This window comes from Gigantopelta aegis, chromosome 9, assembly GCF_016097555.1.
Source record: "Gigantopelta aegis isolate Gae_Host chromosome 9, Gae_host_genome, whole genome shotgun sequence".
Classification (NCBI taxonomy): Eukaryota; Metazoa; Mollusca; class Gastropoda; order Neomphalida; family Peltospiridae; genus Gigantopelta; species Gigantopelta aegis.
In genome coordinates, this window is record NC_054707.1 from 37,687,072 (window position 1) to 37,713,854 (window position 26,783).

A 26,783-nucleotide genomic window follows, 5' to 3' on the forward strand; every position below is an offset into this window, starting at 1 on the left:
TAATGATGACGGTCCAGTATAGTTCCTAACTGTGACACAAGCTATGGTTCACATATTCACTTCTAGGAAATGGTGAAGAATTAAAACAATATGTATGTTTAATGGTAAGCCTTCTGGCTGTGTTTTGCCTATGTTATTTTGTAATATTGTGCATTGACCTTTTGGGACATGGGTGTATAGCGCAAGAGACAGCCGGGGTGAATCGGTTAATGAAACACCTGTTCGGACCGGTACTACAGCCAGATGCGGTCGTATAGCAAAAAACTGAGACGGAAATGTTCTCAATTTTGGAGTGAAAATAAATGCTTATATAATGTATGTTCGCAATGGTGTATGTTGTTAGTGCATATGAGAACCCGTTCTATTGGCAATCTTCGTTTGACATTGGAAAATTTAACATGGGTTCCAATGGCAGATGACATCTGTGTAGTGAGATCATAATGTAAAACATGAAATTACTGTTTATCCCCAAAAATATAAGTTTAGCAAGCCAAAATGACAATGTATTAGTGTAGCGTCCTTATAAAAGGTAATTTCATCGATGTGGATTTTAGCCAAGCTTATGGGCCCTCTTTAGGTGAATATTGCAAACATGTCAATTTTACTCTTTTTTTTCTCTTTTTTTATTATTATTATTTGTTGGTTTTTTTGTTTGTTTTTTGTAGGGGAGTGTTAAAATGTATATGCTAGTGTTCGTATATGTAATATATAAATTGATCTGAGTGTCTAACATCGAGTTTCTCATTGTAAAAGGTCAAAATTCAAAGTCACAAGGTCAATATCCAAATTTACCCTAATTTCTGTGATTTTGTGCACAAAGATTTTTTCGAATATATTCATAGTGGCAAACAGTTTTGATGGTATTGTGAATATATAACATAGTATTGTACTATAAAAGTAGAATTTGTATCTGCCATTGATAATATGTGAATCTTCATGCTGAAATATACAGGAAAAACAGGATTTCAACATTTCACTATGAAATAATTGTTGCCCATAGCAACTATTGATGAAAACTAATATTTTTAATGAATTAACTAGATAATTAGCTTCTTTGTATGTTCCTTATATCAGAACTATCGAAAAGGTCATACATTACCATGTAGTGGCTGTTCGTTTGATGGCCATCTATTGTGTTGATGACCAAAGAGTAACAATGTGATATGAAGTTTCATTGGATGGTATGGTGCATCTATCTTTTGTTGTAATATTTAGAGTTCATAAGTTACACTGGTCTAGTATGGCTTTTCATGGTGTAAATCACCCAAATTATCAAAATGACTTCAAACCAAGTTTGACAAAATCAGTTAATAGGTTTTAAGGTCTCACTACACAGATCATTTCCGGGTAAGAGTTCAATGATGACGGTCCAGTATAGTTCCTAATTGTGACACAAGCTATGGTTCACATATTCACTTCTAGGAAATGGTGAAGAATTAAAACAATATGTATGTTTAATGGTAAGCCTTCTGGCTGTGTTTTGCCTATGTTATTTTGTAATATTGTGCATTGACCTTTTGGGACATGGGTGTACAGCGCAAGAGACAGCCGGAGTGAATCGGTTAATGAAACACCTGTTCGGACCGGTACTACAGCCAGATGTGGTCATATAGCAAAAGCTCGTAACAAGTGAACATTATTTCACCCGGGACATAAATTTGATAATAACTGGTAACGAGAGAGAGAGATAGAGATAGAGAGAGAGAGAGAGAGAGTGAGTGAGTGAGTGAGTGAGTGAGTGAGTGAGTGAGTGAGTGAGAGAGAGAGAGAGAGAGAGAGAGAGAGAGAGAGAGAGAGAGAGAGAGAGAGAGAGAGAGAGAGAGAGAGAGAGAGAGAGAGAGTGAGTGAGTGAGTGAGTGAGTGAGAGAGAGAGAGAGAGAGAGAGAGAGAGAGAGAGAGAGAGAGAGAGAGAGAGAGAGAGAGAGAGAGAGAGTGAGTGAGTGAGTGAGTGAGTGAGTGATGTATTGTGACACCCTGTCTTTTCTAGGCAAATTAAATGTAAACGTTCTTATTACCGAACTACATTTGCCAATTTATTTTATCATCTTACTTTACATTTTCAGGACCAGACTGCACCAGCCCTCCTATCGTAGCAAATAGTAATGAATTATTTGTGCGATCAACAGCTTCGACAACGTATGGAACGAACTTACGGTATAAATGCAAACCAGGATTTGCATCTGAAAATGGTGTCACGTCCATCACCTGTGGTGTAGGCGCCACGTGGACAAGCATAGCTTAAAAATGTAAGTACATACATGTATATGCGTGTGCGTGTGGGTGTATGCAAGTGTGTGCATGTTTTTGTTGGACGTAGGTGTGGAAATTATCGCAGATTATAGTGCCAGCGATATCTCCTGCAAAAGCCTTTTGTCACAAGTGATTAGATAACTAAAAGAAACAACACACAAAACCAAAGTAAGTTTGCTACATTTATTTACATCAGCAAATAATATTCATATACACTCACAAATTTCAGTCATTACGCAAACTATAGGCCTATTCATCATACATCACTGCACACTCCGGTAATACAACCCCTCACACACAAACCTTTCTCCCCATCACACATTTAATTAATTTCACCAGTCACCATCATAGTACAGATGATCACACTAATCAATATTAACTACACACAAATATTACTCAATGTCTTAAGTATATGTCACATCACACATATAGTACCATGTAATACTTAAAATATTAAGTATTCAAAATAAAATGTCAGTGTCCACTTATGGCTTCATATATCTTCATTAAAACAGGGTTTTTTTATAACACCCAAAGTTACGTAGTTATATTAATATATATATCTAATTAAGCAGTATTGCACATACCACTTTCTTCCAATTATTATCTTCCAACTATCACTGCTAATGTTTCAACACATACATGAGCGTGTTGCTAACTAATACAATTATGAACTAATTGCACAACTCCTTCACAACCGCTTCACCTTCCGAATTCACCACACCTCCATTATTGCACTAGCACAATATAATAATAATGTTACAAAACAACAACCCGTTGTTTATCTTGTAAAATTAATATGTCATTACCATACTACCACACTTTAATATAATACAAGTATGTTTTATAACCATCCCAAAATAACAATACATACTTAATATCAAGTATTTAATTACTTACGGTTAAGCAATAACCCGAACTTTAAACACCAAAGCCTTTCACAAACTTCTGTCCAACTTGTACAAATCTTGTTCACTGTTCTTTCTCAAAAATAAATCACACTGCCCCAAACAATAACTAAGTCACCTCTTTTATTCACACAGTCAGCTTTTCAGTTACCAACCACTTACTCCTGCTACAAGCTACAACAACACAAATTCCTACCTTGCCTAATTAATCCCATACCAACAAACATTAGGTTTCATAATCCAAGCTATGACTAATCTATTCCATTTCTCTCAACTGTACAACCTGTATTATCGTATAATTGATAATAAGTATTATACCATAAACTTCATATGTACAACTAAAAATACCACACGTGTACTAATAAACATAATATAGTAAATCTACAAATCACATTCTGCTCTGATTACCCTTGACTCGTGACACCTTTAATGAATGATAAAACAGGGTAACAATATAACTGATAAATCATCATAAACAGAAGAAAGAAATGTTAATAGACGGGGAAATTAACTGTCTTGTAAGTGTGTGTGCGTGTGTATACGCGCGAGTGTATATGTTGTGTTTGTACGAATACGCGATTATATATGTGTATTTGTGTATATGTATGTATGTGTGTGCGCGCGCGCGCGCGCGCACGTGTGTGTGTGTGTGTGTGTGTGTGTGTGTGTGTGTGTGTGTGTGTGTGTGTGCTTGTGTATGTGTGTGCTTGTGTGTGTGTGTGTGAATAAAATTACTCTAGCACTCTTACTATAAAACCATCAGTCTGTAGAAATTGTTTCACTTTAATATTAAGATTCGTTAATTAATTATAAACCATATGCAAATATGTTCAGTGAGATTAATTAGCGTCACTGGTTTGATGGTTACATGATACAACAAAAATACACCATGAACTAAAAAAAACATTTTAGTGTTATTATTACTCTGACATCCCCTGATTATTGTATTATTACTCTTTTATAAATGTATTATTTGTTACTGAACGAGATAATCTTTAGAAGTCAACAAGATGCACGTATGTCTATAATGTACTAATTTGACAGTTTTCTTGGTAAACACATTTTGGGTGCACATTTCAGTCATCCGATCATGTTCTGAAATGAAGGCATGTAACAGTCAGTACGGAGACGGTGAATACTGGATTAGCCCAGCTCCTTATGGAACTACAAAAGCGAAGATTTACTGTCACGGTATGAGCAGTAGTACACCCACCGAATATGTGACTTTGAATAAGGAAAACAAAGGATACTACCCAGACAAGTCGAACAGAGATTGTACAAGAGAGACATCTATTTCAAGTCAGTCTTCCGATCGACCAGGAGAGACTAGCTACTCCAAAATTCGAGTTGATATTCAGGTATATGAAACATACTGTATGGAAGATCTTGTTATTTTTGGTATCATTATTTTCATTAGCTAATTTGAAGCAGCAGTAAGACCAGTAACCAGTAGTAAGACCAGTGGCAGTAGTAAACCCAGTAGCAGCAGTAAGACCAGTAGTAAGACCAGAATCAGCAATGAAACTTGTACTAAGCAGTAAACCCAATAGCAGCAGTAAGACTAGTAGTAAGACCAATAGCAGCAGTAATGCCATTAGTAAGACCAGTGGCAGCAGTAAAACCAGTAGCAGCAGTCAGACCAGTAGAAGCACCAGTAGTAGACCAGTAGTAAGACCAGAATCAGCAGTGAAACTTGTACTAAGACCAGTAGCAACAGTACGACCATTAGTAAGACAAATAGCAGCAGTAATACCAGTAGTAAGACCACTAGCAGCAATAAGACCAGTAACAGCAATAAGACCATCAATAAGACCAATATCAGCAGTAAGACCAGTAGTAGCAGTAAGACCAGTAGCAGTAGTAAGACCAGTAGCAGTAGTAAGACCAGTAACCAGTAGTAGGACCAGTCGCACTAGTAAGACCAGTAGTGACAGTTAGACCAGTAGCAGCAGTGAGACCAGGAGCTACCATAAGACCAGTAGCAGTAATACCAATAGCAGCAGTAAGATCAGTAACCAGTAGTAAGACCAGTAGCAGCAGTAAGACTAGTAGTAAAACCAATAGCAGCAGTAACACCAGTAGTAAGACCAATAGCAGCAGTAAGACCAGTAGTAGCAGTAAGACCAGTAGTAGCAGTAAGACCAGTACCAGCAGTAAGATCAGTAACCAGTAGTAAGACCAGTAACCAATAGTAAGACCAGTAGTAAAACCAATAGCAGCAGTAAGACCAGTAGCAGTAGTAAGACCAGTAACCAGTAGTAGGACCAGTAGCAGTAGTAAGACCAGTAGTAGCAGTAAGACCAATAGCAGCAGTAAGACTAGTAGTAAAACCAATAGCAGCAGTAACACCAGTAGTAAGACCAATAGCAGCAGTAAGACCAGTAGCAGTAGTAAGACCAGTAGCAGTAGTAAGACCAGTAACCAGTAGTAGGACCAGTAGCAGTAGTAAGACCAGTAGTAACAGTTAGACCAGTAGCAGTAGTAAGATCAGTAACCAGTAGTAAGACCAGTAGCAGTAGTAAGACCAGTAGCAGTAGTAAGACCAGTAGCAGTGGTAAGACCAGTAACCAGTAGTAGGACCAGTAGCAGTAGTAAGACCAGTAGTAACAGTTAGACCAGTAGCAGCAGTAAGATCAGTAACCAGCAGTAAGACCAGTAGCAGCAGTAACATCAGTAACCAGTAGTAGGACTAGTAGTAGCAGTAAGACCAGTAGTAACAGTTAGACCAGTAGCAGCAGTAAGATCAGTAACCAGTAGTAAGACCAGTAGCAGCAGTAAGGTCAGTAGTAGTAGTAAGACCAGTAGCAGCAGTACGACCAGTAGCAGCAGTAAGACCAGTAGTAGCAGTAAGACCAGTACCAGTAGTAAGATCAGTAACCAGTAGTAGGACCAGTAGCAGTAGTAAGACCAGTAGTGACAGTTAGACCAGTAGCAGCAGTGAGACCAGGAGATACCATAAGACCAGTAGCAGTAATACCAATAGCAGCAGTAAGATCAGTAACCAGTAGTAAGATCAGTACTTCTTTTTTTCTTTTTTCTTTAACCATTTTTGTTTACATAACCATACATACATATGATAAACATTTACATACATAGATATATACATTCAATAACAATATATAGTAACATCAAGATACAATTCTTACTACAAGAGCAATGTTATATGAAAGTGAATGTGGAAAAAAATAAAAATAATAAAATAAAAAATATAATATAATAGTAATTTATTCCATAAATAAATTTTGACACACTGACCAAAATTTAACAAATTTATCATATTCACACTTGTAAAAGACTACACTTTTTGTAATATTATAATATATATCTAATTCTTTTTTAATCAATTCCATATTTAGAATACATGTAGCAGCAGTAAGACTAGTAGTAAAACCAATAGCAGCAGTAACACCAGTAGTAAGACCAGTAGCAGCAGTAACACCAGTAGTAAGACCAATAGCAGCAGTAACACCAGTAGTAAAACCAATAGCAGCAGTAACACCAGTAGTAAGACCAGTAGCAGCAGTAAGACTAGTAGTAAAACCAATAGCAGCAGTAACACCAGTAGTAAGACCAATAGCAGCAGTAACACCAGTAGTAAGACCAATAGCAGCAGTAACACCAGTAGTAAGACCAGTACCAGCAGTAAGACTAGTAGTAAAACCAATAGCAGCAGTAACACCAGTAGTAAGACCAGTAGCAGCAGTAAGACTAGTAGTAAAACCAATAGCAGCAGTAACACCAGTAGTAAGACCAATAGCAGCAGTAACACCAGTAGTAAGACCAATAGCAGCAGTAACACCAGTAGTAAGACCAGTAGCAGCAGTAAGACTAGTAGTAAAACCAATAGCAGCAGTAACACCAGTAGTAAGACCAATAGCAGCAGTAAGACCAGTAGTAGCAGTAACACCAGTAGTAAGACCAATAGCAGCAGTAACACCAGTAGTAAGACCAATAGCAGCAGTAAGACTAGTAGTAAAACCAATAGCAGCAGTAACACCAGTAGTAAGACCAGTAGCAGCAGTAACACCAGTAGTAGCAGTAACACCAGTAGTAAGACCAATAGCAGCAGTAAGACCAGTAGTAGCAGTAACACCAGTAGTAAGACCAATAGCAGCAGTAAGACCAGTAGTAGCAGTAACACCAGTAGTAAGACCAATAGCAGCAGTAACACCAGTAGTAAGACCAATAGCAGCAGTAAGACTAGTAGTAAAACCAATAGCAGCAGTAACACCAGTAGTAAGACCAGTAGCAGCAGTAAGACTAGTAGTAAAACCAATAGCAGCAGTAACACCAGTAGTAAGACCAGTAGCAGCAGTAAGACTAGTAGTAAAACCAATAGCAGCAGTAACACCAGTAGTAAGACCAATAGCAGCAGTAACACCAGTAGTAAGACCAATAGCAGCAGTAACACCAGTAGTAAGACCAACAGCAGCAGTAAGACTAGTAGTAAAACCAATAGCAGCAGTAACACCAGTAGTAAGACCAGTAGCAGCAGTAAGACTAGTAGTAAAACCAATAGCAGCATTAACACCAGTAGTAAGACCAGTAGCAGCAGTAAGACTAGTAGTAAAACCAATAGCAGCAGTAACACCAGTAGTAAGACCAATAGCAGCAGTAAGACCAGTAGTAGCAGTAACACCAGTAGTAAGACCAATAGCAGCAGTAACACCAGTAGTAAGACCAATAGCAGCAGTAACACCAGTAGTAAGACCAATAGCAGCAGTAACACCAGTAGTAAGACCAGTAGCAGCAGTAAGACTAGTAGTAAAACCAATAGCAGCAGTAACACCAGTAGTAAGACCAATAGCAGCAGTAAGACCAGTAGTAGCAGTAACACCAGTAGTAAGACCAATAGCAGCAGTAACACCAGTAGTAAGACCAATAGCAGCAGTAACACCAGTAGTAAGACCAGTAGCAGCAGTAAGACTAGTAGTAAAACCAATAGCAGCAGTAACACCAGTAGTAAGACCAATAGCAGCAGTAAGACCAGTAGTAGCAGTAACACCAGTAGTAAGACCAATAGCAGCAGTAACACCAGTAGTAAGACCAATAGCAGCAGTAACACCAGTAGTAAGACCAGTAGCAGCAGTAAGACTAGTAGTAAAACCAATAGCAGCAGTAACACCAGTAGTAAGACCAATAGCAGCAGTAAGACCAGTAGTAGCAGTAACACCAGTAGTAAGACCAATAGCAGCAGTAACACCAGTAGTAAGACCAATAGCAGCAGTAACACCAGTAGTAAGACCAGTAGCAGCAGTAAGACTAGTAGTAAAACCAATAGCAGCAGTAACACCAGTAGTAAGACCAATAGCAGCAGTAAGACCAGTAGTAGCAGTAACACCAGTAGTAAGACCAATAGCAGCAGTAACACCAGTAGTAAGACCAGTAGCAGCAGTAACACCAGTAGTAGCAGTAACACCAGTAGTAAGACCAATAGCAGCAGTAAGACTAGTAGTAAAACCAATAGCAGCAGTAACACCAGTAGTAAGACCAATAGCAGCAGTAACACCAGTAGTAAGACCAATAGCAGCAGTAACACCAGTAGTAAGACCAGTAGCAGCAGTAACACCAGTAGTAGCAGTAACACCAGTAGTAAGACCAATAGCAGCAGTAAGACCAGTAGTAGCAGTAACACCAGTAGTAAGACCAATAGCAGCAGTAAGACCAGTAGTAGCAGTAACACCAGTAGTAAGACCAATAGCAGCAGTAACACCAGTAGTAAGACCAGTAGCAGCAGTAAGACTAGTAGTAAAACCAATAGCAGCAGTAACACCAGTAGTAAGACCAGTAGCAGCAGTAAGACTAGTAGTAAAACCAATAGCAGCAGTAACACCAGTAGTAAGACCAGTAGCAGCAGTAACACCAGTAGTAAGACCAATAGCAGCAGTAACACCAGTAGTAAGACCAATAGCAGCAGTAAGACTAGTAGTAAAACCAATAGCAGCAGTAACACCAGTAGTAAGACCAGTAGCAGCAGTAAGACTAGTAGTAAAACCAATAGCAGCAGTAACACCAGTAGTAAGACCAATAGCAGCAGTAAGACCAGTAGTAGCAGTAACACCAGTAGTAAGACCAATAGCAGCAGTAACACCAGTAGTAAGACCAATAGCAGCAGTAACACCAGTAGTAAGTAGCAGCAGTAACACCAGTAGTAAGACCAATAGCAGCAGTAACACTAGTAGTAAGACCAATAGCAGCAGTAACACCAGTAGTAAGACCAAAGCAGCAGTAAGACCATAGCAGCAGTAACACCAGTAGTAAGACCAATAGCAGCAGTAACACCAGTAGTAAGACCAATAGCAGCAGTAACACCAGTAGTAAGACCAGTATAGCAGTAAGAGTAGTAGACCAATAGCAGCAGTAACACCAGTAGTAAGACCAATAGCAGCAGTAAGACCAGTAGTAAAACCAATAGCAGCAGTAACACCAGTAGTAAGACCAGTAGCAGCAGTAGTAGACCAGTAGTAAGACCAGTAGCAGCAGTAAGACCAGTAGTAAGACCATAGCAGCAATAGTAGTAGCAGTTCCACCAGTAGTAGCAGTAACACCAGTAGTAAGACCAGTAGTAGCAGTAACACCAGTAGTAAGACCAATAGCAGCAGTAACACCAGTAGTAAGACCAGTAGCAGCAGTAAGACTAGTAGTAAAACCAATAGCAGCAGTAACACCAGTAGTAAGACCAATAGCAGCAGTAAGACCAGTAGTAGCAGTAACACCAGTAGTAAGACCAATAGCAGCAGTAACACCAGTAGTAAGACCAATAGCAGCAGTAACACCAGTAGTAAGACCAATAGCAGCAGTAAGACCAGTAGTAAGACCAATAGCAGCAGTAACACCAGTAGTAAGACCAATAGCAGCAGTAACACCAGTAGTAAGACCAATAGCAGCAGTAACACCAGTAGTAAGACCAGTAGCAGCAGTAAGACCAGTAGTAAGACCAATAGCAGCAGTAACACCAGTAGTAAGACCAATAGCAGCAGTAAGACAGTAGTAGCAGCAGTAACACCAGTAGTAAGACCAATAGCAGCAGTAACACCAGTAGTAAGACCAATAGCAGCAGTAACACCAGTAGTAAGACCAGTAGCAGCAGTAAGACCAGTAGTAAACCAATAGCACCAGTAGCAGCAGTAACACCAGTAGTAAGACCAATAGCAGTAGTAAGACCAATAGCAGCAGTAAGACCAGTAGTAGCAGTAACACCAGTAGTAAGTAGACAGTAACACCAGCCAGTAGTAGCAGTAACACCAGTAGTAAGACCAATAGCAGCAGTAACACCAGTAGTAAGACCAATAGCAGCAGTAAGACTAGTAGTAAAACCAATAGCAGCAGTAACACCAGTAGTAAGACCAGTAGCAGCAGTAAGACCAGTAGTAAAACCAATAGCAGCAGTAACACCAGTAGTAAGACCAATAGCAGCAGTAACACCAGTAGTAAGACCAATAGCAGCAGTAACACCAGTAGTAAGACCAATAGCAGCAGTAAGACTAGTAGTAGTAAACCAATAGCAGCAGTAACACCAGTAGTAAGACCAATAGCAGCAGTAAGACTAGTAGTAAAACCAATAGCAGCAGTAACACCAGTAGTAAGACCAGTAGCAGCAGTAAGACTAGTAGTAAAACCAATAGCAGCAGTAACACCAGTAGTAAGAGACATAGCAGCAGTAAGACCAGTAGTAGCAGTAACACCAGTAGTAAGACCAATAGCAGCAGTAAGAGTAAGACCAATAGCAGCAGTAACACCAGTAGTAAGACCAATAGCAGCAGTAACACCAGTAGTAAGTACCAGTAGCAGCAGTAAGACCAGTAGTAAGACCAATAGCAGCAGTAAGACTAGTAGTAGTAGTAAACCAATAGCAGCAGTAACACCAGTAGTAAGACCAATAGCAGCAGTAAGACTAGTAGTAAAACCAATAGCAGCAGTAACACCAGTAAGACCAATAGCAGCAGTAAGACCAGTAGTAGTAGCAGTAACACCAGTAGTAAGACCAATAGCAGCAGTAAGACTAGTAGTAAAACCAATAGCAGCAGTAACACCAGTAGTAAGACCAGTAGCAGTAGCAGCAGTAACACCAGTAGTAAGACCAATAGCAGCAGTAACACCAGTAGTAAGACCAGTAGCAGCAGTAGACAATAGCAGCAGTAACTAGTAGTAAGACCAATAGCAGCAGTAAGACCAGTAGTAGCAGACCAGTAGTAAGACCAATAGTAGCAGTAACACCAGTAGTAAGACCAATAGCAGCAGTAACACCAGTAGTAAGACCAATAGCAGCAGTAACAGTAAGACCAGTAGCAGACCAGTAGCAGCAGTAAGACTAGTAGTAAGACCAATAGCAGCAGTAACACCAGTAGTAAGACCAATAGCAGCAGTAAGACCAGTAGTAGCAGTAACACCAGTAGTAAGACCAATAGCAGCAGTAACACCAGTAGTAAGACCAATAGCAGCAGTAACACCAGTAGTAAGACCAGTAGCAGCAGTAAGACTAGTAGTAAAACCAATAGCAGCAGTAACACCAGTAGTAAGACCAATAGCAGCAGTAAGACCAGTAGTAGCAGTAACACCAGTAGTAAGACCAATAGCAGCAGTAACACCAGTAGTAAGACCAGTAGCAGCAGTAAGACTAGTAGTAAAACCAATAGCAGCAGTAACACCAGTAGTAAGACCAATAGCAGCAGTAAGACCAGTAGTAGCAGTAACACCAGTAGTAAGACCAATAGCAGCAGTAACACCAGTAGTAAGACCAATAGCAGCAGTAAGACTAGTAGTAAAACCAATAGCAGCAGTAACACCAGTAGTAAGACCAGTAGCAGCAGTAAGACTAGTAGTAAAACCAATAGCAGCAGTAACACCAGTAGTAAGACCAGTAGCAGCAGTAAGACTAGTAGTAAAACCAATAGCAGCAGTAACACCAGTAGTAAGACCAGTAGCAGCAGTAAGATCAGTAACCAGTAGTAAGACCAGTAACCAGTAGTAAGACCAGTAGCAGCAGTAAGACTAGTAGTAAAACCAATAGCAGCAGTAACACCAGTAGTAAGACCAGAAGTAGCAGTAAGACCAGTAGCAGCAGTAAGACTAGTAGTAAAACCAATAGCAGCAGTAACACCAGTAGTAAGACCAATAGCAGCAGTAAGACCAGTAGTAGCAGTAAGGCCAGTAGTAGCAGTAAGACCAGTAGCAGCAGTAAGACTAGTAGTAAAACCAATAGCAGCAGTAACACCAGTAGTAAGACCAATAGCAGTAGTAAGACCAGAAGTAGCAGTAAGATCAGAAGTAGCAGTAAGACCAGTAGTAGCAGTAAGACCAGTAGACCAGTAGTAGCAGTAAGACCAGTAGTAAGACCAGTAGCAGCAGTAAGACTAGTAATAAAACCAATAGCAGCAGTAACACCAGTAGTAAGACCAATAGCAGCAGTAAGACCAGTAGTAGCAGTAAGACCAGAAGTAGCAGTAAGACCAGTAGTAAGACCAATAGAAGCAGTAAGACTAATAGTAGCAGTAAGACCAGTAGTAAGACCAATAGTAGCAGTAAGACCAGAAGTAGCAGTAAGACCAGAAGTAGCAGTAAGACCAGTAGCAGCAGTAAGATCAGTAACCAGTAGTAAGACCAGTAACCAGTAGTAAGACCAATAGCAGCAGTAAGACTAGTAGTAGCAGTAAGATCAGAAGTAGCAGTAAGACCAGTAGTAGCAGTAAGACCAGTAGCAGCAGTAAGACTAGTAATAAAACCAATAGCAGCAGTAACACCAGTAGTAAGACCAATAGCAGCAGTAAGACCAGTAGTAGCAGTAAGACCAGAAGTAGCAGTAAGACCAGTAGTAAGACCAATAGTAGCAGTAAGACTAATAGTAGCAGTAAGACCAGTAGTAAGACCAATAGTAGCAGTAAGACCAGAAGTAGCAGTAAGACCAGAAGTAGCAGTAAGACCAGTAGCAGCAGTAAGATCAGTAACCAGTAGTAAGACCAGTAACCAGTAGTAAGACCAGTAGCAGCAGTAAGACTAGTAGTAAAGCCAATAGCAGCAGTAAGACCAGTAGTAGTAGTAAGTCCAGTAGCAGTAGTAAGACCAGTAGCAGTAGTAAGACCAGTAACCAGTAGTAGGACCAGTAGCAGCAGTAAGACCAGTAGTAGTAGTAAGACCAGTAGTAAGACCAATAGTAGCAGTAAGACCAGAAGTAGCAGTAAGACCAGAAGTAGCAGTAAGACCAGAAATAGCAGTAAGACCAGTAGTAGCAGTAACACCAGTAGTAAGACCAATAGTAGCAGTAAGACCAGAAGTAGCAGTAAGACCAGAAGTAGCAGTAAGACCAGTAGCAGCAGTATGATCAGTAACCAGTAGTAAGACCAGTAACCAGTAGTAAGACCAGTAGCAGCAGTAAGACTAGTAGTAAAATCAATAGCAGCAATAAGACCAGTAGTAGTAGTAAGTCCAGTAGCAGTAGTAAGACCAGTAACCAGTAGTAGGACCAGTAGCAGCAGTAAGACCAGTAGTAGTAGTAAGTCCAGTAGCAGCAGTAAGACCAGTAGCAGTAGTAAGACCAGTAACCAGTAGTAAGACCAGTAACCAGTAGTACGACCAGTAGCAGCAGTAAGACCAGTAGCAATAATAAGGCCAGTAGCAGTAGCAAGACCAGTAGAAGCAGTAAGACCAATAGCAATAATAAGATCAGTCCTTTTTTTCTTTCTTTTTTTCTTTAACCATTTTTTTTTTACATAACCATACATAAACATTTACATACATACATATATACATTCAATAACGATATATAGTAACATCAAGATACAATTCTTACTACAAGAGCAATGTTATATGAAAGTGAATGTGGGAAAAAATAAAATAATAATAAATAAATAAATAATAGTAATTAAATTTATTCCTTAAATAAATTGTGACACACTGACCAAAATTTAACAAATTTATTATATTCATACTTGGAAAAGGCTACACGTTTTGCAATATTATATTATATATCTAATTCGTTTTTAATCAATTCCATATTTAGAATACATGTATAACTTTTCAAGTGACTCTTAAATATAATCTGCTTAGTTAATAATATAATAAAATTAATTGGATCATTGTTACTTGTTCTAAAACCCAAATTTGCATTTTCTTTTGTAACATATATTGATACACATGTTTTTTCAAGGATCCATTCTGTCAACCCTATCCAAATGGAATTAATTTTACTACAATCAAAAAATAAATGAATTAATGTTGATATTTCATCTTTACAAAAAGACTCGATATATCCTATGGTATGTAAAAAAAACGGTTATCTGGTAATATTCTGTGGATAATTTTGTACTGAAACCATCTTAATTCTGTGTTGTCCGTGCAGCAAAATGGCATTGTAGTTATAAGTTTTCAATCGTATTCTTAATAATGACAGTTTAACTCAATTTCCCATTTTAAATTGTATCTATTTTTTTTAATTTTGATCCAAGCAATATATTATGATACTTTTTACTGCCTTTGCAGTTTATGTTGAGTTTAGAATGATTGTAAGGAAGAATGGGGTTTTTTAGTTTTATTTTGAATTGTTTTATTTTATGTCTCTTGCAATACCGCTTGACTGCATTTAAAATACTTTAGTAATGTATAAAATTAATTTTAACATTGTATATTGTAATGAATTGTTCATATGTATAAAATTTACCATTGTCATCTATTAAGTCATTTATATACCTAAACCCTGCTTCATACCAGTCTTTATGAAATACTGAGTTATTATTTATTTTAATGTCGTCATTATACCAAATAAATTGAGATTATGTCATTGTCACTACTGAGTTTGTTCTTACATGTTTTAAGGTATGCACACCAAGCCAATAACGTGTCTTTCCAAAAGTTATTTTTTACTGTTGGCACAATATTCTTTTCAAAATAATCTGGATCAAATTCTATTATATGATGAAACTTATCAATAACGTTTAGTGTTAACAATTTCCATTTCAAATTAGAACTTGTTTTTTGATCCAAGTAATCTTTTGTACCATAATAAACATTTGGACATTAGGAACTTTAATACCTCCATCTCTAATATTGTAATTCATTTGTACACGTTTGACCGTATCTGGTTTTCCTTTCCATATAAATTTTAAAAGTTTCTTTTGAAATTCTAGAATTAAATTAGTAGTCGGGTTCGGAATGGCCGAAAATAAATGATTTAGTTTTGCCATAAAAAAGGATTTTACAAAAGTGTTTCTTCCTAATGGTGTTAAAGTTCTACTTGACCAAATATTCATTAAAGACTCAATAGCTTTCACTTTATCAGTATAATTAATTTTAACTATATTTTCTAAATCGACATCAAACTTAATTCCCAATAAATTAAACTGATCTGTCCAATTAAATTTTCATTATTTACATAATTTATAACGACTGCGTTTTCTTTATCTTTTCCAAATCAATTTAGTTTTCTCCACATTCACTTTAAGACCTGAACATCTAGAATAAAATGTTAGTATTCAGAGTAGTATATAGGCTTTTCTCCATTCCATCTAATATTACTGTTGTATCATCTGCAAATTGAGTACATAAATATTCAACGTTACCAAGGTTTATTCATTTTATATTAATATTGTGTTTTAATAGTCTGGCTAATATTTCTACACAGAGAAGGAAAATATATGGAGACACAGGATCGCCCTGCCTACACCCTCTTCCTAGGTTAAAAAAAAATGAAGCAAATCCATTTACAAGGACACTAGATTGGCTGTCTCTCTGAAATAAGTAAACCCATTTCCGAATCGATCTTCCAAAACAAAAAAACTTTAGTACTTTGTGAATAAAATCCCTGCCTACCGAGTCAAAGGCTTTTTCGAAATCAATCAATAATAATAAGCCTGGGATATTATGTTCTTCAGTATAATTCATAATATCAAATACCAATCGTGTCACTTCACCAATGAATCTACCTGATAGAAATCCCTTTTGTTCTTCACTTATAATAATTGAAAGGACCGACTTTATTCTTCGGGCTATAGCAGCTGATGCTAATTTATAAGACACATTAAGTAAAGAGATAGGTCTCCAATTTTTTTTAAAGTTTCTTGTTTTTATTTGCTTTTGGAATACAGGTTATTAAACCGTGTTTTGGGGTAACTGAGAGCATTCCATTATTATATGCATAATTTAAAGAATTTATTAGATATTTGTTTAGATCTCTCCAAAAACATTTGAAAAATTCTACTGTAAATCCATCAGGGCCAGGATTTTTTTCATTTTTTCATTTTTCATAATTTTAAGAGCTTGTAAGATTTAATCATAACATAGTATACCTTCCAGACGTTTAGAAATATCTGGGTCTAATTTTTTGAACTCACTCGAGTCACTGTGTGAAAAGAGTTCTTCTAAGTTTATTTCACATACAGGTTTTTTAGAATAAAGTTTTTTAAAGAAAGACTTAGTTTCCTCTATTATACTCACTGTGTCTTTGATTATTTGACCATCAGGTGTCTCTAATTCTACAATAGATTTATTTTTTTAAATTCTAGATTCTAAAGTTTAAAAATATTTTGTGGGTTTTCACCTTTCTCAACCCATCTTGCTTTCGAACTAACAAAATTCCCTTTAGCTCTTATACAACTAATTTTTTCAATTTCAACATTCATTAATTTAACACTTTAGATTAGGATTTTTTAACATTAATATCTTCTGTATCATCTATTTTTTGTGTTACTTTATCAAGTTCAATTATTAGCTCTTTTTGTCTATTTATTGTAATTTTCTTTTTTATCGATGAATACCATATTGTCTTTCCCCGAATCATAAGTAGTAAGGTCCCCCATAAAAGCTGATCATTGATTGTGAATTGGTTTATAGTCTCGTCATTATTTTAATTTTTGTATTGCTCAACAGTTACATTTATAGTGTCTTCATGTAATGAATTGTTAAACTTCCAAAAACCCTTTCCTCTTTTCATTTCATTAATTTTTAATGTTAATTCAATAAGTGAATGATCAGATTTAAAACTGGGATGAATATTTGTAGAAACAACTGATGATAATAAGTTATGTGATATTAAACAATAGTCTAACCGTGACTGTTTTAAGGGTGTAGTCTGTCTCCAAGTAAATCGCCTTAAAAGTGGGTTATGTTTTCTCCATGGATCTTTTAAGTCAAATATACTCTTCAAAAAAAGAAACGCAAAAGGGTACAAATGGGTTATAACTCCGATTTTATGTTTCCTACCGGTTCATGCTTTGTGAATATAAGGTCATTGCATGTCCCAAACACATTCCCACGGTTACATTCGATAAAACGCAGCTACTGTAAAATAAAGTTTCAAAATGTGAATATTCGCAAAAACGCAGCCACGTGCAAACCATGTCACCACTGCACGTGCGTTGTCTGCACGTGCAACATGAACACCGACAGTATAAAAGTGCAGGGTGTTCGCTTGCCTGGCCTCTGTATCTGGCCGACAGTTGACAATCCAGGACATGCCACGTCTCAGTGAACCGCAGAGAAACAATGCCATCGGCCGACTAGACGCAGGTGAATCCAGAACGGCCGTTGCCAGGGCATTCCATGTGTCCCCAAGCACCATCTCCAGACTGTGGGACCGTTACCAGCAACATGGATCAACACGTGACCTCCCTAGATCCGGTCGACCACGGGTCACTACCCCCGGGCAGGACCGCTACATCCGGGTACGCCACCTTCGGGAACGATTGACTACTGCCACCTCCACAGCCGCAGCAATACCAGGTTTGCGCAGGATATCCGACCAGACCGTACGGAACCGCCTACGTGAGGTAGGAATTCGTGCCAGACGTCCAGTTCGAGGTGTCATCTTAACACCACAACACCGTCGACTCCGACTGCAGTGGTGCCAGATTCATCGACAATGGCCTCAACTGCGATGGAGACAGGTGTGGTTCAGTGACGAGTCCCGATTTCTGCTCCGACGTCATGATGGAAGATGTCGCGTGTATAGGCGTCGTGGTGAACGTTATGCGGCAAACTGCGTCCAGGAAGTGGACAGATTCGGCGGGGGTAGTGTCATGGTGTGGGCAGCCATCTCACACACTGGCAGAACTGACCTGGTCCACGTGCAGGGCAACCTGAATGCACAGGGCTACATTGACCAGATCCTCCGGCCACACATCGTTCCAGTTATGGCCAACGCCAACGCAGTGTTCCAACATGACAACGCCAGGCCTCACACAGCACGTCTCACAACGGCTTTCCTACAGAACAACAACATTAATGTCCTTCCTTGGCCATCGATATCACCGGATTTGAACCCAATTGAGCATCTATGGGACGAGTTGGACCGACGCCTCCGACAGCGACAACCACAGCCCCAGACCCTGCCCGAGCTGGCAGCAGCCTTGCAGGCCGAGTGGGCCACCATCCCCCGGGACGTCATCCGTACTCTGGGTGCTTCAATGGGCAGGCGGTGCCAGGCAGTTGTCAACACACGCGGAGGCCACACCCGGTATTGACTCCAGATGACCTTGACCTTGGTGGTGTGTCCTATCACTTACTCACAATGGACTAGAGTGAATTGTGAACAATCCTCCAACATTTGGTAATTATCGGACTCACCATTCAATAATTAAATCAATTCTTCAAATGTTACGACAATGTGGTTTTGCGTTTCTTCTTTTGAAGAGTATATTTCTATCATCTCCAATATTTTTTCCTCGTGCATTTGGATTACTAACTGTTCTATAATTGTACAAATCAAGTGTTAGATCTTGAACTAAATTCCAATCACCATATAAAATAACAAATTTACTATCTAATTTATCAATTATATTAATTAAATTGTTATAAAAAGTTGGTTTATTGAAATTGGGACCATAAACACTTTTTTACCATTTTTATCTTTCTGTATCTGATTTACTTTAAATTAAAAATTGTTGTTAAGTAATATTGCTGTTCCCCGAGCATTAGATTTAAAAGAGCTGAAATGGCATTCTGAATAACCCCACTGTTGTTTAACAATTTGTTCTAATTCTTTAGTAAAGTGGATATCCTGGAGACAATATATTGAAATTATTAATTATGAAACTTTTTTTTTTTTTTTTATTCAATTATTTATTTAATCATTTGTATATTTATTTATTTATTTGCTTATTTACTTACCTACTGACTTATTATATTTATATATTTTTTCTATTTATTTATTTATAGATTTATTTATTTATTTATTTATTCTTTCATTCATTTATTCTGAGGTATTGTATTTATATATTTTTTTCTATTTATTTATTTATAGATTTATTTATTTATTTATTCATTCATTTATTTATTTATTTATTCTTTCATTCATTTATTCATAGTGTATTTATTTATTTACTTTTATTGATTTATTAATGGTAGTGGCAGAAGTTATAGTTATTTTCTTGTTCTTCTTACTGAATGTCTTACAAATATTAATATATCTAGTGCTACTATGGCTATTTTAATATTTTTAATATATTTGTAATATTAGTGTATTTATTGGATATACATTATGTGCACGTATATACTATTATGATACATGTTTTTTACGAAATATTATCCCTCTTTTTAGGTATTCTGTTACTTTCTAAAGCACTAGTTCGAATTTTGGCTTAGCTGGAGGGGTTTGTACGTTTTTTTTTTTTTTTTTTTTTTTTTTTTTTTTTTTTTACAGCGTTATTAATACTAAATTTAGTGTAATAAAAACACAAATCATATTAGGCATTTCAACAGGGGTTGGGAGGAGGTCACACCTCCCATGGCAGCAGATTTGTTTTTGTTGTTTTTTGTCTTATTTTCAGCATTATACATTTTCAGATGTGAAAAGTGGTGCGAATGTGAGTGTGTGACCAGTTATGATTGCTTCTTTGTTCTAGTGTGTATGTATATAATATGAATATACTTGTGTTCATCGTTTTTTATTTGTTTAATACATGTATTTCTGCTTTATATTTCACACCCCTAAAAAACGTCATGAATATATTATTAGAAATTATTTTTTTGAAATATGTCCTTCGAACCTCTATTGTTGAATGGTATAGGCCTATGTCTGGCGAAGATATGAATGACTGTTGGTATATATCTATCGCAGCTTTTATGATTAAGAGTGACTCCTTGTGTTGTATTTGTATTTATGGCTATCTTCGATGGTTCTCTTTTTATATGTACAACTGTGCTTTATATTTAGACAGTGGTTGTTATTTATTAGATATATTATCGATAGTTATTCACAGTGGTTTTATGTAGCGACTTCAGTATCTGTTCTTTAAACTGTCGAGGCCTTGGCTCTTTTGAAAAACTAAAATATGTTTTCAATTATTTAAGGGCTAAAGCATATTCAATATATATGTTGCAAGATACTCACTTTACAAAGGAAAAAGAACCTGTTATAAGATCCATTTGGGGGTAGTGATTGTATTTTTAATAGTAATAATAGTCGGTCTCGTGGAGTCGCCACCTTATTTAATAACAATTTTGGTTATAAAACACATACATATTATGCAGATAACAATGGCAACTTGTTGATAATAGATGTTACAATTAAAGATTTTCTATTTACCCTATTAAACTTATATAGACCTAACAGTGGCCAGCCTAATTTCTTCACAACTATTACGGACAAAATTAAGGAATTTGGTAATAATTATTATTTAGTTGTTGGTTATTTTAACCTTATTTTACAACAATCATTCTATGCTTATAATTATCAAAATATAAATAATCCTCGAGCCAGAGAAGAAGTCTTACAAGTGATAGGTGAACTAGATCTAGTTTGTGCATGGAGCGATCATAATTCCAATGTCCAACAGTTCACATGGAGAAGAAAAGAATCCCCTTAAACAAGCTCGGCTTGACTTTTTTTTCTTTCTTTTTTTATCTCACAAAACTTGTATCCTTTTGTTATTGACACAAACATAACTTCAGGTTATCGATCAGATCACTCTTTGATAAGCTTAAAAGCGAACTTAACTAACCAACGAAAAAGTAATACATATTGGAAATTTAATAACTCTCTACTGGTTGATAAAGAATACGTAAAAGTGGTCTGCAGCAATATGCAGTCAAACAAAATGAACAAATATCACTAGACGATATATCTCAATCTGATATTCATTTTAACGTTAATGATCAGTTGTTTATGGAAGTGTTGCTTATGGAGATCCGGGGTAAAACAATTTCTTATGCCTCATTTAAAAAGAAAGAAACAAATAAACTTGAAAAGATTTTAAACGTGGAAATAAATAAATTGGAAAATAACATAGGCAATATCGATTTTGACCTGCTAGAAGCAAAAAAAAACAAGAGTTAGAAAATATAAGAAGGAAAAAGATGGAAGGCATTTTAATACGTTCCAGGGCCAAATGGATCGACGAGGGAGAGAAAATTAATAAATATTTTTGCAATTTAAAAAACAGAAACTTCATCAGCAAATCTATGACTAAAATTGTATCAGACAATGGCACTATTGTAACAGACACACAAGACATATGTATGGAAGCTAAGAAATTTTATGAAACGTTGTTTTCATCAAAAGAACATTTAATTCTAAAGTACGATTTTAATTCCATTTATTAAAAATATTTTGCAGTAAATAAATTAAATCACGAAGAAGCAAATTCCCTTGAAGGAGAAATTACTTTAAATGTTAAATGCATTAAAAAAAAACCCACCAAATATAGATGGATTTACCTACGAATTTTATAATTTTTTCTGGAAAGATATTGGCACCTACTTACTAAGATCAATAAATGAAGGTTTTAAAAAAGGTGAACTTTCTGTCACTCAAAAGTAAGGAATCATTACGTGTATCCCTAAAGGTGATAAACCAAATTTAAAAAAAAAAAATGGCATCCAATCTCTCTCTTGAACTGCTCTCTTAAACTACTGTCTTCAGTCATTGCTGAACGTCTAAAAAAGGTTCTTCCAAAATTAATTAGTCGAGACCAAACTGGTTTCATGGCAAATAGATATATTGGTGATAACATTCGTTTAATATATGATTCGTTGGTTAATACTGAACTATTTAATATTCAAGGGATGCTATGTTAGTAGATTTTGAAAAAGCCTCTGATTCAGTATCCTGGTTCTTCATTGAAAATACTTCTTTTTTTTTCGGCTTTGGAAATGACATAAGAAGATGGATCCAAGCATTACATAAAATATTAAATCTTGCTTAATAATTAATGGTACCTTATCTCCATGGTTCGAAATTCATAGAGGCTGTAGACAAGGTGACCCAATATCTCCACATTTTTTTTATTATGTGCAGAGATTCTGGCTCTTATGATTAGGAATAATCCAGATATTAAAGGTTTAACTTTTAATAATCAGAATCTCGTCATGACACAATATGCAGATGAAAACAAATATATTGAAGCTTTTTGACTTTTTTAAAAATGGAATACTTGTTTCCTTTTTTAAAAATCATTTAAACCTCTACAATTTAAACTAACTATTTTTATACTCATATCCATTTAACAGAAAAAAGGGTAATTTGTAAGGTACCAATCAATACTTATGTTAAGACCAGTACTAGTAAAACCAGTACTGGTATGAGGACCAGTAGCAGTAGTAAGACTAGTGCCAGTATTAAGACCAGCAGTAAGACCAGAAGCAGCAGTTAGACCAGTACCAATAGTAAGATTTGGTTTTGTGTGTCTAACTCTTAAAACTATTCTATCTACGATATATTTGAGAAAATGGTTTTCATTTCAGACAATTGAAGTGGATCGAGCAGACAGAACATTTGCAACGACAAGTTCTGACAATCCACTAAATTACGGTGAAGCAGGCGATTGCTACGCGCAGCATTGGAACAGTATCAGAGCTAGCTGTGGGCCATTAGGAACATTCACTATAGACACGGGAGGAACCGGACTAATTGTTGACAAAACGGTGAGTTTTAATATTAATTTTGTTCAATGGTGTGAGGAAAACATTCATGCAACCCAAAAACAAAGAAATAAAATAAATAACCACAAACAAACAAAGAAAAGAATAAAACAAATAACAAAGAAACACAAACAAACAAACAAAACAAACAACACCACCCCCAACAAGAAAAACACACACACACACACAAAAATCCCAACCAACCAACCAACAAACAAAATCAAAAGGACAAACAACACCCACACACCCAAAAAAAATTAAATAACAATAACGATAATAATAATAATAATAATAATAATAATAATAATAATAATAATCCAATACCAAACAAATTAAGGAAAACAGAACAAACGGGTGGGGGAGGGAGCAAAAATATCATACAGAGAAATAAACAAACTTGCCTCATTAGGCCTAATGCGAATAAAGATCATACCATATACAGTAAAGAGGTGTTACTTCAATGCTCACCTGGGATGCGGTTCATCATTAGCCATTGTGTCTGACAAGCGTTTGTGTCTTCGAAAGAAAGCAGCTTGTGTTAATGGAAATATTACATATCTAATTTTCGATGACCAAGGTTATGAGTTGAGCTAGGAAAATATAACTATTATGATGAATTTCATCTTGACCAATTTAAAATCTATGCTTGTATCTATATACCGTGTGACCTTTTGAGCAGTTGCAATGTAAATTATTTAAATGTTAAACAGACTGACTTTCCAGTGAGTAATTTGTGTTCCCTTCTCCTAAAATGTCATTCGAGCGATCGGTTGCCAATGATTTTTTTTATCTTGAGGCCTGGGAGATACTTCAATGATTTGAAGGTGCTTCGCTACTTAAGTGATTGAATGTTATTAAGCCATGTATGGTAACCATATAGGATTCTACTGTATGAATTTCAACCAAAAAATAATAACGCTGCCGTGACTAGATAAAAAAGCAACCACACACAGGTCATAAAAGTGGAAAACATCCTTTCCAGAGAATGCTGATGATCCAGGATGGGGTTTTTGCTAGAAAGTTAATGGGACTTGTAGACGATGCTAGCCGTTTGGCCTTTTAGTCAAACTGAAAGCCATAGTCATGGCTGTACAAGAGGTCAAATGTCGCACCACAACACGAAAAAACATCAGAGAATTCAATTTATATACTGATAATCTGGCATTGCATTTGAATAATTCAAACTCAGGAAAGCAGTTCGGGCAATCACAGTCACTTGTTTTGAAAACGAAAGACCAACGTGTAACTATCTCACCGGGTATGGTCTCATTATCATACTTTCAGAGATACATTTGTCAAACAAAGGGTCATCTAGTGGTCCCCAAGTGGTCCTCAATTGAAATATAATGTTGGATCTGCCCTAGGTAACACATAAGGATGACAATATTGTTGTTCATCTTTCCAGGAACCTAACTAGTGTTTAGATAAGCATGGTGTCACTAGTTTCCACGGTACCAGATGGCACAATCGGGGGGGGGGGGGGGGGCGTAGCCCAGTGGTAAAGCATTCGCTTGATGCGCGGTCAGTCTGGGATCAATCCCCGTCCGTGGGCCCATTGGGCTATTACTCGCTCCAGCCAGTGCACCACAACTGGTATATCAAAGACCGTGATATGTGTTATCCTGTCTGTGGGATGGTGCATATAAAAGATCCCTTGCTGCTTATCGAAAAGAGTAACCAGTTAAGTGGCGACAGCGAGTTTCCTCTCTGAATATATGTGTGGTCCTTAACCATATGTCTGACGCCATATAACCATAAATAAAATGTGTCGTTAAATAAAACATTTCTTTCCTTCCAAATGGCACAATCGTGAACAGTCAAGCTTCTCGTTAAAACTGTGTTATAAGTTCTCGCTAGCTCGCTACTAATTAATGACAATGTTTCTACAAATACCGTTGATCGCAGTGAACAGGAGAAATACCTAAGTTCGAATCACCAAATACATTGTATACAGAACTGTACGTAGTCTACAAACATGCAACGCAAAACAAGGCAGCCGACAATTGCCATTTTTCTAAAATCGCTGTCGTTGTCAAAGATAGTCCAACAACGTGTATATATTTATATTATACTTATAAGAAAAGCAGGTTGGCTGAATCACAAGACACTACGTAGGGTTTATACACATTTACTTGAAAGAATACGCACAGAACTGAGGACGGTGGCCATTTTGAAAAAATAAACAAGCAAAAACAACCCTGTGTTGGCTACGCCCCATGGTGTTGGTTTGAAGAAACAAAATATTATGTGTCGCTTTTAATGATTAATTATAACTGGCAGTGGCGGCCATTATGTCAGTGGCCACTCTGTGGGCCACGCCAACTTATTTTGACCAGCAGGTATCAGAAGTAGTAGACCCGGCACTTGAGCCTCAAGATATGCAAATGATCTAGGTCACGTGACCTGGGCATGGCCTCTTCTGATTGGCTGACCTCTAAGCGTGGGTTGTGACGTCACGGGGACGTTAACCTTGACCTACTTCGAGTACATAGTCCTCTGGGTTAATGACTTGGACAGCTGTGGGATGGGCATGGGAACCTGACCTATGTGTCAGGAAACACCGGGTGTTTCCCAGATTTATGAGTGTGTTAACCGTCGGGGACCCTTTGATGTACAGGAAACAGATGGTGCGTAAGTCGTTAATGACCCATAGAGTGCTGTCGAATGACAGGGGGTTTATCTGACTGTGACCGCTGTTCCTTTGATGTACAGGAAATAGATGGCGAGGAAGTCGTTAATCAGGTGCCAAGATAGCGTGAGTTTTATGAGTGTGTTAACCGTCGGGGGTCTAAACAGGAAACAGATGGGGCAGAAGTTGTTAATCAGATGGCAAGATGGGTTTAATCGTTTTGACGTGTGTGTCAACCAGATGTGAGTCAACGGGAAGTGGAAAATTCCAAGGCGTTTGAAACGTGCCCATATACGGTCATGGCGTGGGAACACCATGAGTCATCCCAGAACATGTTCAGACACGTCTTGACCTCGAGATAGTGTGGGGGACACTACCTTGGGGGGCCTATAAAACCATGGATCGAAAACGTTACGTTCCTTGTAAACAGTGACGTGTACAACAAGAACAAACCTAAAATAGAAGTGACGTCACAAACACAAGATGTGGTAGAAAGGGCCGAAGCTGAACAGGAACATACCAGGGCAATAAAACATAAATCTGGTGATCGAATTGTCAGAAGCCAAAAAGTCAGACGCATGACAGTACAAAAAAAACGAGCTCCAGCATCGAAGTACAAATCAGCTGTTAGTGAAAAAGATATATTTGTATAAACGTAAACAACAACAAACAATATGTCACTCCTTACAGACAAAGACTTTGTGGAAGGTTTACCCAGTGCTTTGGATCTGTTTACTATGCCCCCATACCAAACGAGTGTGTTTCAACATTACTACGTAGATGTTAGACCTGTTAGTCAAATTACAGATTCATCACCAGTAGAATTGCAAATAGTGGAAGTGACTACGTGGATTTGAAACGAAGTCGTTTACATGTTAAACTGAAAGTGAGTCATTCCGATGGAATGGTTTTGGGTAAGGACGAACACGTGGTACCAGTAAATTTATTCATGCAAGCTCTGTGGTCGCAAGTCGCTGTGTATTTACAAGGCCAGCTGGTGAGTTCGGCGAACAATCATTATCCCTACAAAGCGTGCATTCAAACCTTACTGAATTATGGAGCAGAAGTAAACAATCGCAACTCCAGTCTCAACTGTTTTACAAGGACGTCGGAGAGACACAAGCAGATATTGAAAGCACCGATCCTATCAC

The 26,783-nt window shown here is 37.3% G+C and overlaps 1 protein-coding gene across 1 annotated transcript in view; it reads left to right on the forward strand.

Moving 5' to 3' along the window:
* Positions 1–26,783, forward strand: part of LOC121380372 (A disintegrin and metalloproteinase with thrombospondin motifs 9-like) — a 36,553-nt gene that overhangs the window by 8,116 nt on the left and 1,654 nt on the right. The window contains exons 2-4 of the mRNA XM_041509157.1: positions 2,064–2,246; positions 4,239–4,516; positions 22,827–23,006. Of these exons, the coding sequence (XP_041365091.1) occupies positions 4,259–4,516; positions 22,827–23,006 (438 nt within the window). The 5' untranslated portion in view covers positions 2,064–2,246; positions 4,239–4,258. The remainder of the gene's footprint in view (positions 1–2,063; positions 2,247–4,238; positions 4,517–22,826; positions 23,007–26,783) is intronic.